The sequence below is a fragment of the Perca fluviatilis genome, chromosome 13 (assembly GCF_010015445.1).
Source record: "Perca fluviatilis chromosome 13, GENO_Pfluv_1.0, whole genome shotgun sequence".
Lineage (NCBI taxonomy): Eukaryota > Metazoa > Chordata > Actinopteri > Perciformes > Percidae > Perca > Perca fluviatilis.
This window is the reverse complement of record NC_053124.1, coordinates 39,092,735-39,112,500: the sequence shown is the minus strand read 5'-3', so window position 1 is coordinate 39,112,500 and position 19,766 is coordinate 39,092,735. Positions and strand designations below refer to the sequence as shown.

General features: G+C 40.0%; 1 protein-coding gene across 1 annotated transcript in view; it reads right to left on the bottom strand.

Annotated features, from left to right (window-relative positions):
- Positions 1-19,766, bottom strand: part of LOC120571016 (NACHT, LRR and PYD domains-containing protein 12-like) — a 68,590-nt gene that overhangs the window by 9,288 nt on the left and 39,536 nt on the right. The window contains exons 7-8 of the mRNA XM_039819699.1: positions 1,768-1,941; positions 1,262-1,435 (exon numbers count right to left, since the gene is read on the bottom strand). Of these exons, the coding sequence (XP_039675633.1) occupies positions 1,262-1,435; positions 1,768-1,941 (348 nt within the window). The remainder of the gene's footprint in view (positions 1-1,261; positions 1,436-1,767; positions 1,942-19,766) is intronic.

The window sequence follows — 19,766 nt, the reverse complement described above, 5'->3', positions numbered from 1 at the left end:
CTATTTACCCTCCAAACTGTTGTTTTTCAACTATGACAAGGTAAAACTGGTTTTGCATTCTATCACCCCTTTAATGGACAGGACAGGTGAGAGAGAGGGGGAAGACATATAGGATAGGGTCACAGGTCGGAGTCGAACCATGGACCTCTGCGTCGAGGCATAAACCTCTAAATATATGTCCGTGTGCTCTACCCACTGAGCCAACCCGGCCACAGCCTGAGACCTTTTTGACAACTCATGGTCCGTCTGGTTTTATTTTCTAAAAAAGCTTGTAAAACATCATGTTGAGCACAGTCAATCTATAAACATCAGTATTTTCAGGACAAACTGGGCTATTAGAATATTTGTGCTGCAGTGAGATCACTTAAATGTAAAAACAAGATTGTGGGACCATAAAGACAAATAAATAAAAAAACAAAACAGAAATTGAATCTCACAGATATGTATTGATAACACACACACAGCAACAAAATCTAAGCCAATATCCTGTCTAAAACACTTCTCATATATCTTGGGAGACAAACTGTGAAAAAATATAACTTATAACTTATACAGATGAAAATTTTAAATTTCCAGACACTTTTGCCCTCATGATATTCACTTATGCCAATACTCAAAATAATAATGTCAATATCACACACACAGCAATGCTACACAAGCATTTGTGTTGTCTAAAACTGTTGTCCTATATATTTAGGGTCATCCAGCGCAAAATGATGATGTCATTCTTCTCTGTAGAACGGTACTTGGTCACATCTTACTATTCTGAATTTGAGTGATCTTTCCTCACAATAAACAATCTTTGTTGTCCCTCGGATGACGTATTGACGGCCTTATATGGGCCTAATGTGTGACTGACCTGCCTTCCATTGGTTTATAAGACAAAAACAAGCATCTCCCAAAGCATCATGGGAAACAAAATGGATGGTTAGCATCAGAACTAGCGGCAATTGGCGGCCAAAAATTCATGAATTATGGAAATGAAGTGGATCAATCTTGGATGTAAGAGTTTGGATTTATTGCTCAAAGACCCCAAAAAAGCACAAGTTCCAGGCGGGATAGAAAACCTCCTGTAGGGGCTACAAAGACACCCCCGTGATGGCCAGAGTGTTAAAAATATTAAACAGAGATGCAGTTTTGCTCATTTTTTTCATATACAACAAGCTCGGGCAAATAGTGAGTTATCATTTTAGTTCCTGGAGATGTTCTCCTTTAAAACTTCCTACATAAATATCTCGTTTTTGTTCATGAGTGTTTGTACCTGAGAGTGTCCAGTCTCCAGAGAGGATCCTTCAGTCCTGCTGACAGTAGTTTCACTGTAGAGTCTCCTGGATGATTGTAGCTCAGGTCCAGCTCTCTCACATGGGAGGGGTTGGAGCTCAGAGCTGAGACCAGAGAAAAACAGCCTTCCTCTGAGATCAGACAGCCTGACAGACTGCAAACACATAGAACAAAACACAGGAACCCTCTGTCAACACGTGGAGCCATGTGTTTCTTTTAAGTTTGTTGTCCAGGTACATTTTGGTCCAGATTTATAATAAACATTTTAAATAATCTGTTCTATTCAATAATTTAACAACAAAAGTAAACAATGAAAAATCATCATGGAAGGTAACTCTGACTCTAGAAATTAATAATTATATAATTAATAAATACTGCAGAAGTTGATCGTATCAGCAGACACAAAGCTACATATTAGCTGTTTATCAACTAAAGTTTGTCAGATTTTAAAATGGTCATCAGTTGAATGGGTTAATGAATCCTGACCTGAGAGTCTCCAGTGTGCAGTGTGGACTCTTCAGTCCATCAGAGATCAGCTTCCCTCCTGAATCCTGCAGGTTGTTGTTACTCAGGTCAAGCTCTCTCAGACTAGAGGACTGGGAGCTGAGAACTGAGGACAGAGCTTCACAGCTTCTCTCTGACAGATTACAGTCACTCAGTCTGTAGAGACAACAGGAAGGTAACAAGTTATTTATTTTTCTCTCCTGTTGAAAGATATGAGAGGATTTTATTATTAATGAATCCCACTTACAGAGCTTTCTTGGAGGCTTTGACCACTGGCAGCAGCCTCAGAAGAGCCTCCTCTGAAGCAGAGTATTTCTTCAGGTCAAACACATCCAGATCTTCTTCTGATGACAGTAAGATGAAGACCAGAGCTGACCACTGAGCAGGAGACAGTTTACCTGTGGAGAGACTTCCTGAACTCAGGGCTTGTTGGATCTCATTCACTAGAGAACGATCATTCAGTTCATTCAGACAGTGGAACAGATTGATGCTTCTCTCTGCAGACAGATTCTCACTGATGTTCTTCTTGATGTACTGGACTGTTTTCTGATTGGTCTGTGAGCTACTTCCTGTCTGTTGCATCAGGCCTCGTAGGAGATTTTGATTGGTCTGCAGTGAAAGACCCAGGAGGAAGCGGAGGAGCAAGTCCAGGTGTCCATTTGGACTCTGTAAGGCCTCGTCCACAGCACTCTGGTAGAACTGTGTTAATGTTGTTTGTTTTCTCTGGTGATGTTTAAAATTTCCTCTGAAGACTTTAGGCAGCCATGATGAGGTTTCTATTCCTGACAGCAGGTTGACTCCAGAGGTGGTGAATGTCAGATGGACATGAAGAGCAGCCAGAAACTCCTGAACACTCAGATGGACGAAGCTGAAAACCTTGTCCTGGTACAGTCCTCTCTCCTCTTTAAAGATCTGTGTGAACACTCCTGAGTACACTGAGGCTGCTCTGATATCGATGCCACACTCTGTCAGGTCTGATTCATAGAAGATCAGGTTGCCTTTCTGCAGCTGCTCAAAAGCCAGTTTTCCCAGAGACTCCATCATCTTCCTGGTGTCTGGACTCCAGTGTGGATCTGCCTCAGCTCCTCCGTCATACTTGATGTTCTTCACTTTGGACTGCACCACCAGAAAGTGGATGTACATCTCAGTCAGGGTCTTGGGCAGCTCTCTTCGATCTATGGACTTCAACATGTCCTCCAGAACTGTAGCAGTGATCCAGCAGAAGACTGGGATGTGACACATGATATGGAGGCTTCGTGATGTCTTGATGTGGGAGATGATTCTGTCAGCCTGCTCCTTATTTCTGAATCTCTTCCTGAAGTACTCCTCCTTCTGTGGGTCAGTGAACCCTCTGACCTCTGTCACCATGTCAACACACTCAGGAGGGATCTGATTGGCTGCTGCAGGTCGTGTGGTTATCCAGAGGCGAGCAGAGGGAAGCAGATTCCCCTTGATGAGGTTTGTCAGCAGCACACCCACTGAGGTGGACTCTGTAACATCAGTCAGGATCTCAGTGTTGAGGAAGTCCAGAGGAAATCGACACTCATCCAGACCGTCAAAGATGAAGACAACCGGGAACTCTTCAAACCTGCAGATTCCTGCTTCTTTGGTTTCACTAAAGAAGTAGTGATCAACAAGTTCCACCAAGCTGTACTTTTCCTCTTTCAGCACATTCAGCTCTCTGAAGGTGAATGGAAATGTGAACTGGATGTCCTGGTTGGCTTTGTCTTCAGCCCAGTCCAGAGTGAACTTCTTTGTTAAGACTGTTTTCCCGATGCCAGCCACTCCCTTTGTCATCACTGTTCTGATTGGTTCATCTCTTCCAGTTGGGGCTTTAAAGATGTCTTCTCGTCCAATTGTTGTTTCTGGTCTGTCTGGTTTCCTGGATGCTGTTTCAATCTGTCTGACCTCATGTTCCTCACTGACCTCTGCAGTCCCTCCCTCTATGATGTAGATCTCTGTGAACATCTGATTCAGATTGGTTGGGTTTCCTGCTTTAGCAATCCCCTCAAACATACACTGGAACTTCTTGTTTAGGTGAGATTTGAGTTTATGCTTACAAACTCCTGCTGGACTTCCTTCCTGAAAGAAAAATTATATGAATGACACAATCAAACTGAAATCATGGAAGAAAACATCAGATCCATGTTGGACAGCCTGACAACCCACTGGTCTGAAAAGTGCAGCATGGAGATGATTGTGAACAGAATAGATGTAAAAGCAGGTGTACATGTACAGACCATAAATATAGATTCCTGGTGTGTTTCATGCTGCTCGGCAGACTGACCACTGGGAAGTTCTGAGCTCTCCTGGTCCACTCTGTGGAGGAATCAAGAAGAATTAGCTCACATCATGTCTGTCCACACAGAGACAAACACAAGGTAAAGGTCGTGTGACTTAAAGTGGTGATTACAACATAGAATCAGACGTCTTCCCCTGACATTAAAGTGTTGGTGGTACTGCTGACCCCACTGTGAATCTACATAAATAAGTAAACAAGGGCTACAACATGGTTGGCCTAAAGGACTCCTGAAGCAGCAGACTGGTATCATGATGCCAGAAGGTCTGCAGCTTCTGTGGTCATGGAGCCAAACATTTGTAGGTAGAAGAAGTTTGGGGAGTCAACAGTGAAAAACCTTCTGTTGGCCTCAAAACGATATTGGCAAATCATCAGCCAACTCAGGAGGGGGAAGCAAAGCTTAGATGGCCTGTTTGTAGTTGGGGAGAACTGCTGACCTGGACCGAGGATACTGTTGGATGGTGGTTCCCTTTTTTTGCTTCCCCTTATTGACTTCTGATCTGACATCCAACTGGTAAACCCACATCCAGCATTTGGGAAGAATTTTGCGTTTTGACCAATTTGGGTCAGGAGAGGGGGATCTAGTCATGAACCCATTCACTGAAACTTGGTGTCCAGACTCAAATGGCAGAAGTCTTCTCATGGCAAATACTGTCCTGACCCAGATGACACAAACACTTACCGAGGGTCACTGGTTCTCCAGGGGAGATGTGCAGATGAAGTTACCCTGGAAGGGGCACTCTGAGGCTCTGTATCCCAAGCATCCCCCTGGTATTCCCAGTTGGAGAAGATCTTTTGGGAAGAATTTTTTAGCCTACCCTATGGCTATGGGAGATTTTAACCCTTGTGTTTTCTTCGAGTCAAATTTGACACCTTTTCAAAGTTTCTTTATCAGAAATATGGGTTTCTTTCAACCTAATTAACTAAATATAACATGGGTGGTTCCCAATGAAGTTCTTCGCAAGTAATATTAATGATCACTGCTTTCATAGAATATTGGGTGTTTTATTTAATTTTATTGCATTTGTGGTCTTCTCGGGTCAATTTTGACCCGGTGGTGCAATGGGGCACTTTTGTGCTCAACAGCAGATGAACACACACACACATCCATGAATGCACATGCAGAGACACACAAACACCCCCACACACATGCACACACATACACCCCCCACCCCCCACAAACACACACATTCATACAAACAGCAGCTGAGAACTACCTCATGTAACTGATCACATTATTGTGCTTTCCGGCACATGGAAATGCACCCAAAACACACACACACACACACACACACACAAAACATACTGAAATTGGGCAATAGATCATTATGATTTTCAGGAGATGAACACACATGCGCACACATGCTTGCGTGCACCCACACACACACACAGTAGCTGAGACCTGCAAAAGATCACACTATTGTGCTTTTCAGCACATGAACATGCACACACACACACAAACACACACACACATGCATACACACACCCGTTGCATAGTGGATCACACTACTGTTCTTTTCAGCAGATGAACACACACACACACACGGACACACATTTACATGCAGATGTGCACATGCACGCACACACACACACAAACAGCTGAGACCTGCAATATATCACACTATTGATAAAAATGTACACAGACACAAACACACACACACACACGCGCGCACACACACACAAATACAAACATACAGACACAACTTCAAACTACAGTTTTGTAAACTTGGTGTTATAACACCTTTGATGTGACTTTTTTCTAAATGGGGACAAGTAAACTTTCCGTAATTTTTTTTTCTTCCATTTTGGTAGCTCTCCTTTGTTTGTGAATACAATTGCATCAGTTAATTTTAAACTGGGAATATAATAATTGTCACATACCAGCCATAAGTCCAAACACAACTAATGATCTCAACTCATTTCACTCAGAAGGTAGGTATAATTTAATGTAAATGAGGTCTGTTGACCATAAATAGAAAAGTATAAGTGTAAAACTAGTTGAGATGAATTGGAATGAAGTTGAATAAAAGTGGTAACTCCGAATTGAGTGATTAATTATAATTGTCTATGCTTTATAAACACGCAAAGCAGACCAGGTCACTTTTTACCCAGGAAGACACCAGGTGTGATTATTGGCTCCCATTAAAAATAATAAAATGATTTCAAAACCATATCCTGACTAATCACTACCGTATACCAGACAGTGATTATCCACAAACATAGGTTCATCTGATCTTAACTATAATGAAAATAATTCATAATTTATGCTTATTTTACCTCAAAAAATAGGTATTGTTTCATGTAAATGAAGTTTATTCACCATAAATTCCAAAAATAAGTATAAAACTAGTGGTAATGAGTTGGAATGAAGTTGTTGAGAAGTTGTAAAATAGAATTGGTTGATAATTTATACTTTATGCTTTATTAATAGCCAAAACAGACGACAGGTGTGATTATACTGCCATTAAAACAATTGAAATAGTTTTCAAAACAGTATCTTCACTAAACTTTGACTTATACCAGTCTGTGATAACCATCAACATATGTTCCCGTTGATTTCAACTGTTAGTCAAAATAATTCATAATTTCAGCTTTTTTAACTCAGAAATTAGGTATAATTTGATATAAATGCGTTTTTTTGACCATATATAAAAATATTAAGTGTAAAACTAGTGGTAATAGGTTGGAAGTAAGTTGGCTAAGAAGATGTAACACATAATTGGGTGATAATTTCTACTTCATGCTTTATAAACTGGCAAAACAGGCCGGGTCAATTTTGACCCGGGAGGACAACTAGTGCATGGTCGACGGGAGGAAAACACAAGGGTTAAAACACAAGGGTTAAAACACAAGGGTTAGATGCTTTTAATGGGGCTAAAACACCAGATAATATTGTACCAAACTGGGTCCAATATTAAATTGAGATCTACAGTTGAAGACTGGTCTTACTGGATAGCTTTCAGACATATGTTAAGAAGAAAGATGCTGAAAATACATTTCAAAAACTTCTTTGGATATATAAAAGTTGAAACATGAATGAGTAATATAATAATATTAACAGCTTACCTCTTTTCAGCAGAGGGTTGGTCTCCTTTAAAGTCATAGAGGCCTTGATATGACCGGTCACTCTTAAAGGACACATAGTTGGGTTCAGGTTCAGGTTCAGGATCAGGTTCAGGATCAGGTTCAGGATCAGGTTCAGGATCAGGTTCAGGATCAGGTTCAGGATCAGGTTCTGGTCTCTGCTGGGTCCTGAGAGAAAAACACTTTTATTGAGGGTCACATGTTCAGTTAAAGTCTCCCTGTATAAAATATAGTCTTAATAATATGTATTTTGGATTAAATATTAACAATTAAATGCCAATACTGCTTTACTTTCTGTCCAAAACTCAATAAAAATATATTTGGAAATCAGAATTAAAAATATATATAAAAAAATATATATTTCAAAATGTTGTCTAACCACATAGATATTTTGAGTGACACAGGAAATTATTTTGCAAAAATATTCTCATTTCAGTCATTAACTACAATAATATCTTTCCATAAACATATATGTACTGTATATGTATACCGGTGGCCATCAGGTGAAAACAGGACCATAGATATCCCAGAATGCACCAGGCTACAGTGGGCTGGAAACACAGAGACCCTCTACAAGAAAACCACACACCCAATGAGACAACACTACTTCTAGTTTGCTGGAGGTTTCAGAACAACTCACCCCCTTTTATTCGCCATTTCAAGTAGCCTCTCTCTTTTATTTCTCCCCTCCTCCATTTTAGTTGGCCTCTCCATTTCAGGCTGGCTTCTTTTTTATTTTAAAGTAAAGTAGTGGTGTCTCCATTCTCCATTCTCTTCATGGACACTGCTGGGTTCAGGTTCAGCAGGGTCTGGGTCCTGTTAGAAAGAGAGGAACACCACTTTTTAATCTCCAGAAACAGAAGCTGCTGGAGAAACTTGAATAGAGTCTGAGGCTCTTCACTGAATGATGTCTGCTCTCTGCTCATCCTGCTCTGTCATTCATTCTCTTTCTGGGAGAACAGGAACACTGGAAAGACTCCAGGACTAATGCCATCTTTCTGACTTCATTATGACAATCAATCTCACCTCTCTGTCCTGTGGAGACTGTAAAATAATGGACATGGAGACACTACTCTGCAACTAACTAACAGTAACAGAGGCATTTACATCAATACATTTTATTCTGAAAGGTTCCAGAGGAAACAGTAGAGTCCTGTTGTGTCTGACTTTGCGCTGGTGGAGACGATGGTTTGTTTACAGCTGTGTAGTTGAGATGTAAATGAAGGCTGAGTGGGGTCCGAGCCTTTCTCCTGCTATCAGAAAAGTTTTGTGACTGCAGCCTCACGGTTGGGACAGACAGATGTATAAATAGTGTTGGGTGTAAATGCAATTACAGTAATGTATTCCCTTTTGCAGTAACGCAGTAATATAACGCATTACTAATTATGTTTCATTAATATTATACCTGTTACAATCTCAGTAATGCGAGTTACAACGCATTTTAACTCAAAACATTTCTTCACAGGAAAAAAAAAAGTATTATTTCCTGTTGCTGTATTCGATGGTTGAGATGACTGCAGAGACAGATACATTTTACGTACACGTTGGGAATTAATGTTAAGGCTTGCTACGCGTAAATACCATTGCATTTTTTCAGTCGTGGATAGTAACAATGCCTGTAGTTGAATGGCTTTGAATGACAACCAAAAACGCCTGTCTTTTACTGTGACCATTTTTCAATATGTTGCAGTTTTACAAACAGGAAAGTGAGCAACTTAAGACTTGACTGACATGCTTTGCATCTAGCGTCTCACGTTCATCTCAGTAAGCTAGCAAGAGTACACAACAGACAACTTCTGTGCATGCTACTTCAAAATAAAAGCACTTCCGGGGCGTCCTCTAGCTCACCCAGTAAGAGCGTTCGCCCCATGTTGGCTGAGTCCTGCAGCGGCGCAGGGTTTGAATCTGACCTGCTGCCATTTGCTGCGTGTCATCCCCCATCTCTCACCCCCTTTCATAGCTATCCACTTTCAAAAATAAAAGGGAAAAGCCCCAAAAAAATTCTTTAAAAAAATATAATAAAAGCACTTCCTGTGACGGTTCGCAGCAAAACTAAATTACTGTTAAACAAATAAGGTTGTGTACCTTTTTCCATTTCAGCTGTAAATCAAGTACTGTTAATAATGTAAATAGTGAGTTTTAATCACACTATCATTGACCATTTCCCTTAGACTGTTTTAAACTAAACAACATGAATTTGTTATTCAAGTGCTTTAGATAAAATAAATAAACATTTAACATCAATGCCGTACTTCACTACAACTGTAAGGTACTTTTAATTGAGTATTTTCATTTTCTACTACTTGTCTATTGTACGTTTTACTTCTCTATTTTTTATAGAGAATATATATAGAGTATTTTTTTTACTTCTTGAGTTACTTTGCATATTCATATTAATTATACAAAACATTATGAATAATCTATGATGTAATAAAGTGCAGACCTGCCAACCTTGAAGAAATTTTATGAGTACAAACCCGCCCCCCCCAGGCCCCCACGTGTACCAATCACTGACAGCCCACCGCGAATATACACTCCACCGTTGCCCTCACCAATGAGAAACCTATGAGATATCTAACACCATACCTACATATAATTTCACCGATCAAGATTTAGTACTTACTCCGTAACCATATACAAGTAGTCCATACATGTTATACAATTACTGATATCACTCCTAACACTGAATTGAAAACAAACTGTTGTACAGGAGGCATAGCCCATGGAAACTTCTTCCACCTGAAAATAAATTGTTTGGTCATCACTACCTTCTAGATTACAATAAATTATTATTACTGTGTAGAGGAGTGGATGAATGGCTGTACGCGTAGTGAAACTACTATACAAATGTTTTCTTATATCCTGTCCAATATTTTGTGCCCATATATTTGTTAGTCTAACCAACAGGAGGCAGAGAGAGCTAATAAATATGCCTAAGTACTTCTGTGTTAAAGATGAGAGTCAGACCAGGTTAACACGTAGCCCTCTGATTACTGAAGGGAAATGAAGTAGTCTCAGTAATGATTTACTCATAAAGCAACTTTAAATAGGCCTAAAGCAACTACTAAAAAAGCGCAGATTGAAACCTGACAGAGAAACAATTATAGGCTAATAAATAACATGGGTCAGATATTTTAGATAGGCTTTTAAAAATTTGACATGGGTGACATTGCATTATGTCAGGTGCCATCACATCACATAAATAGCCTAACTGTTACCTTTATCTTACGTTAATCAGCACCTGGCCTTTCTAAAACCTTTTAGTTTTCTAGCCATTCCACCACTCTTCTAACTGCCCCCAACTAAAGGGAAGGATGGCAGGTGTGATAGGCTAGCCTATTGACACCAGTGTTGGGCAAATTAATTCCAAAATGTAATACATTATTGATTACTAGTTACTGTCATTTGAGAGTAATTAGTTATATTACAATATTAATGTTTCTGAATTGTAATGACTAATTTTGTGTTACTTTTGAGTTACTTTTACGAAAATAAAAGCGGAAGTATTCTTGGCAGGTAGCCTGTGAATTTCACCACGGGGTCAACAAAGTCTCATCTTTATCCACTTTAATACATCATAATTTATTCATATTATTTTGTATTATTAATCTGACGCTGCAAAGTAACTAAAGCTATAAAATAAATAGTTAAGTAAAACGTTCAATAGCCTACTTGAATCTGAAATGTAGTGGACTAGAAGTAGCCTAATAAGTAGGATTAAATGAAAAATACCCAATTAAAATTGAATCAAAGTAGCCGACGGTATATTGTTACTTTCCACCGCTGATGAAATGTAATATTACGTGTAGCAAGACTAAACATTAATTCTCGACATGTTATCTGTCAGTTGCTCTGTCACATTGCTGTCGCCAATGATAGGACACAGATGTTGTCAGATACCGTCTCTGGTTCTGGTTCTGACGACGGGGACAGCGACGGGACAGCTCGCTTCAACACAACAACTCCGGAAAATAATGTCCGTGTCGCAAATGTATCTCTGCAGTCAATTCAACCACTGAATTGTAACGCGTTACTCCCATCACTGATGGACACTATGAATGTTTTTTTCTTATCATCCATTTATTTTTAATATCATTATGTTTCGGGGGGTGGGGAGTATTTGTTTATGGGACTGTGTTTGTTACCTGTTGCCCCTTGGTGACTGATGTTGATGTCTGTCTTGCACACGGTGCAGAACGCGTGAGGAGGTTCTATATACTGTCTATGTGAGGTAGTCTGGACATGTGGAGGCCTGATGAGGTTCTATATACTGTCTATGTGAGGTAGTCTGGACATGTGGAGGCCTGATGAGGTTCTATATACTGTCTATGTGAGGTAGTCTGGACATGTGGAGGTGTGATGAGGTTCTATATACTGTCTATGTGAGGTAGTCTGGACATGTGGAGGTGTGATGAGGTTCTATATACTGTCTATGTGAGGTAGTCTGGACATGTGGAGGTGTGATGAGGTTCTATATACTGTCTATGTGAGGTAGTCTGGACATGTGGAGGCCTGAGGAGGTTCTATATCCTGTCTATGTGAGGTAGTCTGGACATTTGGAGGATAGACCATCTCTCCCGTTAAGAAATCGTTCTGAACCTTTTTTTGAGGCGGTTCAGCCATGGCATGCAAGCCTACAGTTATCCGGATAGCCTGGCTCGCTGGGGCACTGAATTGAATTAAACACACAAAGCATTTGGATTGGATCAGGTGTGTGGAGGGTTAAAATGCAGTGCTCTGATTGGCCGAAAGCTTTTCACTCCACTGCTCAGCGGCAGAATGAACGTCATAGATGTAGATTGCATAGCAACTGAAACCGGAGAAATGCGAGATGCAACAAAATGCGTACCTAGAGAGCAGCGAATCGTACAAACATACTTAAGGGTCAAAATGCGTGCCAAGTACAAAAAATGCATACATGTTGGCAGGTCTGAAAGTAAATAAGGAGAATTTATTGATCCGGTGGTGAAATTCACAAGCTACCTGCCAAGTCAAACTTCCGCTGTTATTTTGGTGAAAGTAACTGAACTGTTACTCTAAATGTAATGCATTACAATTCAGAGACAGTAATATTGTAATACAACTAATTACTCTCAAATGACAGTAACTAGTAATCTATAATGTATTACATTTTGGAAGTAACTTGCCCAACATTGCGTAGAAACACCTGGCCAAGTATTTAAAACCTCCTCTGTAGTAGTTCATGCTACAACATGGAGATTTATCTTCAACACAAGAGTCCTCCACACTTTCTCAGGAAATAAGAAGTGAAGTAGAAACATTAGATTTACATTACAGAGCCAGAAACTAACCCTGAAGAGACCAAAGACGTGTTTAACGTGTTTTTAAAGTACCAAACAGCAACTTACAGTTTCTTCAAACAGTCCCAAGAGTTGATGAAGAAGAGTTGATGAAGAAGAACTCAGGTGAGTTGTTTCCTGATGAGTCACGGCTCCACCTGTCAGGAAGCAGATTTTCACAATAAGAGCTTTGGCTCTTCTCTCTGTGTAACTGTGGTTATGGTAGTCAGTGTGTGTTTGTTCTTCCTTTGTCCCGTGAATGCAACACGAGGAACATTCCACACAACGAGTTCCAAAATGTTTAAAATGTGATGAACAAACGTTATCGTTAAACAGACTCAGTGACACAGTGAAAGAAGAACTCCAAACTACTAATACTACACGGTGAAAATACTCTGTCCGACGTCCTGCTCTGTTACTAAATGTACTTGATGTAGAAGTAGCAGTGAGAGAGCTGATTCTCTGGAACATTACATCATGTTTTACTGCTGATTCATACTTTATGTGTAAACTGTGAATGTGCAGAGTAACACGCTGTCAGATAAATGGAGGACAATAACAAGGGGAGCCACTTCTTTGAAACCTCCGTAAGCTGCTGAGAGGCTGAGTCAGGGACCAATCAACACTTGTATGATGCACCGTTTGAATATTTCAGTTCCACTCCGTGATTTGCCTTTACAGATTTATTGTCCATTTGAAAATAGGAAAAAACTAAAACAACATAATCTAGTAGCATGAAAAATGGCCTACTGTATGAACGTGGATGTGGTGAATTGTTCACCTTTGAGTTTGCTGTGAAACTTGCTGAAGAAATGTGAAGAAAATGAAGAACCCAAACTCCCCCCTCTCTCTAGCCTCTGCCATGCAGGGGCAGAGATGTATCAATAGAAGATGATTATTGTGATTAAAGCAAGTATTGAGACATGTGGGGTGACCTCTAGCTCATCCAATAAGACCGTGCGCCCCATGTAGGCTGAGGCCTTTGCAGCAGCTTGGGTTCGAATCTGACCTGCACTGTTAAATGTTTCTGTTAATTTACACCCAAATTTCAACATGATTAACCTGTGATATTTAATAACTGTGCACTAACTGTCAATTTTTAGGGAATATATGTTAAATAACACCTAATTTTTGATATTCTACATGACATTGTTAAATAACACTAATTTTTGTTATTTAACCGCACATCTATCTGAAATAACATGTTCATACAGTATTTTTTCCATTCTGGGAAGGAGCATAGAATAAGGCATTTCAACCTGCAATGAACACACGGAGATCCATGTCGGAAGATCGCAGTTGTAATATCGACCAAAATCACAATAATCAGGTGAGATAAACTAGAATTTATTTAAAGTCATGCATAGTTTTAACATCTATCAGTGATGTTGATGTATACTAAACGCCACAGAAACATTAACAGGAATAAAATGTTAAAATAACAGGAAAATAATGGTAACCCTGCTGCCAGTAATTTCCTGTTATTTAACTGGGGGGAGGGGAATGAGTACCCAGAAAGAGGCTAGAATGAATAGCTGTGGATGCGGGGAGTGGCCCATAGAAAATGCCTTTCTACAGGGCCCAGAATTTTGTGCCACGGCGCTGCATGTTACTGCAGTAAAAGTACTAATAGCACAGTGTGAAGTTACAGCAGCTGGCTGAGCAGATAACTAACGTAGAGAGAAAACAGACAGACTCTCTTTTCTCTGTTCTCTGGACTTTAACAGAGAAAACCTCAGCAGAGAACTCCACATTACAGACAGCACATTGAGGGCTGTGAGCCAAAGGGGCATCACTGTGTTTCATCATTTAACAGGAGAGTCAGAACTAACCGGTTTCTAGCTGAACTCAGGCAGCTTCGTCAGGAGGAGGAAGAGAACAGAAAGAATCCTGGAGAACCAGAAACACTCTGACTAAAGAGACCAGAGGAGCCAAGAGGAGCTACACTGAAAAGATGCAGAACAAGTTTTCAGCCAACAAGGCTGCGTCAGAGCAGACAGGCCTGCAGGAACAACAACATTCATCTCATGTGGGTTTAGATCAAAATGTTGATAAAATGCATGAAAGCCTCTCATGGTTTAAAGTTAAAAATAGATTTGTGTATTCACTAATGTTTTTTAACATAATGTTACAACAAACAAAACACCTTTTACTTTATATACAAAACTATCTTTTAGTACTGATATACATCATTATCCAACGAGGCATGCAGTAGGAGGTAGTTTTATTTTACCTAAATTGAAAACCAAATCAATTCAATGTTCAATTAGGTATAGAGCAATGTGTGAATGGAACTCTCTCCTAAATATTAACAAACAACAAAACACTCAGTATGGTTTTAAAAAATCACTTAAGAAATATCACCTTCAAAGAGATTTCAATACTTAATATCAATTTAAGGGAGATTTCGTTATAGGGCTTTTTCGTTATATCTTATTTTTTTAAATAGATCTATTCAGAGTACTGTAATTTGTAGTTAATTATTTATTCATTTATGTTTTGTGTGAGTAATTGTGTTAACTGTAAAATAAGATTTGTATTTTCAAATGTTGTGTACTGTGAAGTAATGTGTGTATGGTGTGTAATATGATATTGTAAATTGTATTGTCAAATGATAGATTGTAGGACCCCAGGAAGAATAGCTTTTAGCTTATGCTGAAGCTAATGGGGATCCAAATAAAACAAACAAACAAAACCATTCTTGTAAAAATACGGACGTTTGGACTGTCAGTGTCTGATGTGACGAAAAAAGCGACCTTCAGCGTGTTTGTGTAACGTACCGAGGAGAGCTGCAGCTACACAGGGTTTAGTCCACCCACGACCTTTTCCTTAACGTAACTGCGTCAAAAGGGACGCCAATAGTCCCTGCCAAGCAAGTTTAGATAAAGCGCGTTATATGACGCTAAAGGAAACTTTTAGCGTCAATAATAACGACAAAGACACCTGACCAAGCGTCCGTATTTTACAAGATGGGAGTGAGAATTAGTTGGCAGGACATCAGCTGCCTGATAATAACTGGATGGATTATCATAGAGTGAGCGTGTCTGTGGAGAGTAGGTGTAGTGAAAGTTTCCTTTGCAGCAGGGGTAGAGTTTAGCAAGTTTAGTAAACAAATAACACAAACAAATAAGACAGTAGGAGACTAAACCAAGTTAGGTTTTTGTATTTTATTAAAACTATATTTGCAAATATAGGAGGGACTGACTCCACACTGGGCTGCTGTGCCTCTTGTGAAATCATGTTGCTCCTATATTTGCAAATATATCTTTAATAAAATACAAAAACCTAACTTGGTTTAGTCTCCTACTGTCTTATTTGTTTCACTTTACTAAACTTGCTAAACTCTATCCCTGCTGCAAAGGAAACTTCCACTACAAAGGCTCGGCCCAGAGAAACATTTTCATTCAGATACCTGGAGGTCAGAGGTCAACAGACCCCTTTGAAAATGGACATGCCAGTTTCCTCCTCGACAAAATGTTGCCTAACTTTATAACCTGTTTCAGCTTCATCAGGAGGAGGAGGAGGAGATAAAAGGAATCCTGTAGAACCAGAAACACTCTGACAACAGAGGGACTTTCTACACGTTGAGTTCCAACATATTTAAAATGTGATGAACAAACTTTATCGTTAAACAGACTCAGTGATGCAGTGGAAGAAGTACTCCAAACAATTTATACTACACGGGAAAATACTCTGTCCAATGTTCTGCTCTGTTACTAAATGTACTTGATGTAGAAGTAGCATTCATACTTTGTGTGTAAACTGTGAATGTGCAGAGTAACACGCTGTCAGATAAATGGAGGACAATAACAAGTACATGCTTTCCTTCTGAGATTAAAGCAAGTATTCAGACATGTTACTGCAGTAAAAGTACTAATAGCACAGTGTGAAGTTCCAGCAGCTGGATGAGCAGATAACTAACGTGGAGAGAAAACAGACAGACTCTCTGCTCCCTGAACTCAACACAATATGAAAATGAAAAAGTGAAAGACTCACGTACTGGACTGCTCTGATTGGAGGGTTTCTCACGCTGCAGCTGGACCTGGAAGACCTCTGGGACACCCAGACATCTTATCGTGTGTGTCGACTGAAACCTTTGTCTCAGACAGCAAAACAACAAACATGTTTCAGCTTCATCAGGAGGAGGAGGAGGAGGAGGAGGAGGATGAGAAGGAGGAGGAGAAGACAGAAAGAATCCTGTAGAACCAGAAACACTGTGATAACAGAGATCAGAGGAGCAGTAACTCTTTATAACAACCAGCAGTGATAAACGGGAAATTTAATTTCAGTTAAAAGTTATTTTAACTGTTAACAAACAACGACATGATGATTTATAATGTTACTGATTATTGGTAATGTTATTTGTTATTTTAGAGAGAAATACAAAAATAAAGAACAATCCAACTAACCCAAAGTCCCCAGTTAGTTTCCGTCTCTGAGCTGGTGATGACATCATGGCGCCCTCTGGTGACATCAGCAGAAACTACAAGCAGAGCTCCACCAATCATATTCACACATTAAAACATGTTTTAGTGAGCAGGACCAGAGAGAGAGAGAGAGAGAAAGAGAGAGAGAGAGACAGAGAGCAGCAGAGAGAGAGACAGAGAGAGAGAAAGAGAAAGAGAGAGAAAGAGAGAGAGAGAGAGAGAGAAAGAGAAAGAGAGAGAGAGAGAGAGAGAGAGCAGCAGAGCTTTGGCAGCTAAAATGTGACAAACACCTCAGACCCACAAACGTGCAAAGTAGCACTACGTTAATAATCAAACGATACGAGACAATGTCTCTCTCTCTCTCGCTCTCTCTCTCTTTCTCTCTCTCTCTCTGTCTCTGCACACACATACAAACACACACACAGTCTGGTTCTGGTGGTTGATGAACAGATATGTGTTGATTAGCTCTCATAACGGGCCGGCTGGGTTTCACACTGCCATGAGTCCATGAGGCTAATATCTGATTACTCCACATTGTCAGTGTGATATTTTGTGATTATATTCTGATTCTGTCAGGTAAATATAGTAGTAATAACCTTTTTTTTTTTTTTTTAATTTTTTTTTTTTGCTTTTGTTTTTTTTTGCTTCGGTCGCTCTTTTTTAAACAACTTTTACGGTTTGTTTTTTTTTTCCCCCCCCTCCCCGAGCAAACCCCCCCGGGCCCCAGACCTAAAAACACACCAAACACACCTACACCTACCACACAGACACACACACACACAGACAGACACACAATGAAGAGAGACAGACCATTATAACACTTAAAATTTTTTTTTTTTTTTCAGAGAAATTTAGAAGAATTTTAGTTTTTAGTGAGCACATTTTTTTTACCATCAAAATTCATTTTAGAAATTGGTTAAATTTTAATGAGGTATATACTTTTAACTCTCTTTCTTTTTAATGCCCGTGCCTGCACAGTTGTTTGTGTGTTGTTTTGGTTCATTTTGTTTGGTGTTTTTGTTTTTCGCTTTTTTTTTTGTAGTGAGTTTAGTGCAACCAACACCCCCCCCCCCCCTCCCCCCACCCCCCCTCACCCACCACTCACAAAATATTAACTCACCCTACACAAAAAAACACACACACACACAAAAACAACACAAACACACACACACACACACACACACACACACACACACACACAAAACAAAAAAACACACACACACACACACACACACACACACACACACACACACACACACACAAAAAAACACAAACACACACCAACACACCACACTAAAAATTTTGGGTTTTTTTCTTCACAAAGAGAAAAAAAACACGATGTGTCTGTGAGTACAACATTCTTCACCATCAATGCCCTTTAAAACTGGGGAAACTCTGACAGGAAGCTTCTGGTATTTTTTAAGTGGGAAGAGGGAAGAGGTGACCCAAAGCTACAACACAGAATCAGAAGACAAGTTTCTGAGAGTCAACAGCTTGTGTGATAGGCGGCTCACAGGACAACAGCTTCCAATCACAGCTTAATAGTGGTCGTAATAAGAAGTCTCAGTTTCAACTGGAAAGAGAAGACTTCGAGCTGCAGGTTTGATAGGTCCAGTTGCAGCAAGAAAGCCATTGCTAAGACGTCAGAATAAGAAAAAGAGGCTCACCTGGGCCAAGAAACATCGCCAATGGACTACTGAAGACTGGAAGTAGGTGCTATGGACTGATTAATAAAAATAGAGAGTACTCAAGTAGAGAGTACTCCATGAATCCCCCCCATCCTGGAGTTCACTGACTTTAAAAGTTAAACAGAAAGACCACAAACACATCACAGTAACTTGATGCTTTTATTGTGAAAGACCACAAACACATCACAGTAACTTGATGTTTTTATTATGAAAGACCACAAACACATCACAGTAACTTGATGCTTTTATTGTGAAAGACCACAAACACATCATAGTAACTTGATGCTTTTATTATGAGAAGACCACAAACACATCACAGTAACTCGAGGCTTTTATTGCGGAGAAAGACCACAAACACATCTACAGTAACTTGATGTTTTATTGAGAAAGACCACAAACACATATCACAGTAACTTTGATGCTTTTATAGAGAAAGACCACAAACACATCACAGTACAACTTGATGCTTTTATTGTGAAAGGAGACAGAAATCAAAACTAAACATCCTGTACAGAATTCAACTGATCAGCAGAGAAAACAGGAGAGAGAGAGGTGTGTGTGTGTGTGTGTGTGTGTGTGTGTGTGTGTGTGTGTGTGTGTGTGTGTGTGTGTGTGTGTGTGTGTGTGTATGTGTGGGGTATGTATTGTGTGTGTGTGTGTGTGTGTGTGTGTGTGTGTGTGTGTGTGTGTGTGTGTGTGTGTGTGTGTTTGTGGCTGTGTGTGTGTTTGTGTCTATGTGTCTGTGTGTGTCTGTGTATTCTGTGTGTGTCTGTGTGTGTGTGTGTGTCTGTCTGTGTGTGTGTGTGTGTGTGTTTTATCTGTGTATGTGTGTGTAGGACGGAGGAGACCTCCTCTCCTCCCATAACAAGCCCAAGAGACACTGAGTCACCAGAAGAACCGGTTATGAACCCAAACCCAGGATAGAGAGTCTGAGGAATGTGGTGTTGAAGGTGCAGATGTGGGATCAGTGAGTCAGAGGAGACTGTAGAAGGACAGAGCCAGCAGAGACAGTCCCTACATACACCGCTACTCTCTACCAGAGATAGAGGAGGAGGAGATGGTGTTCTGGATGTTATTGTGCCAGGCAGTAACCACTATCAGAACAGGTCAGTCTCCAGGACTGATCATTATGTCCAAAACCCAGTCGCCAATAATGCAACCGAAACGAAGCAATACCGAAAAA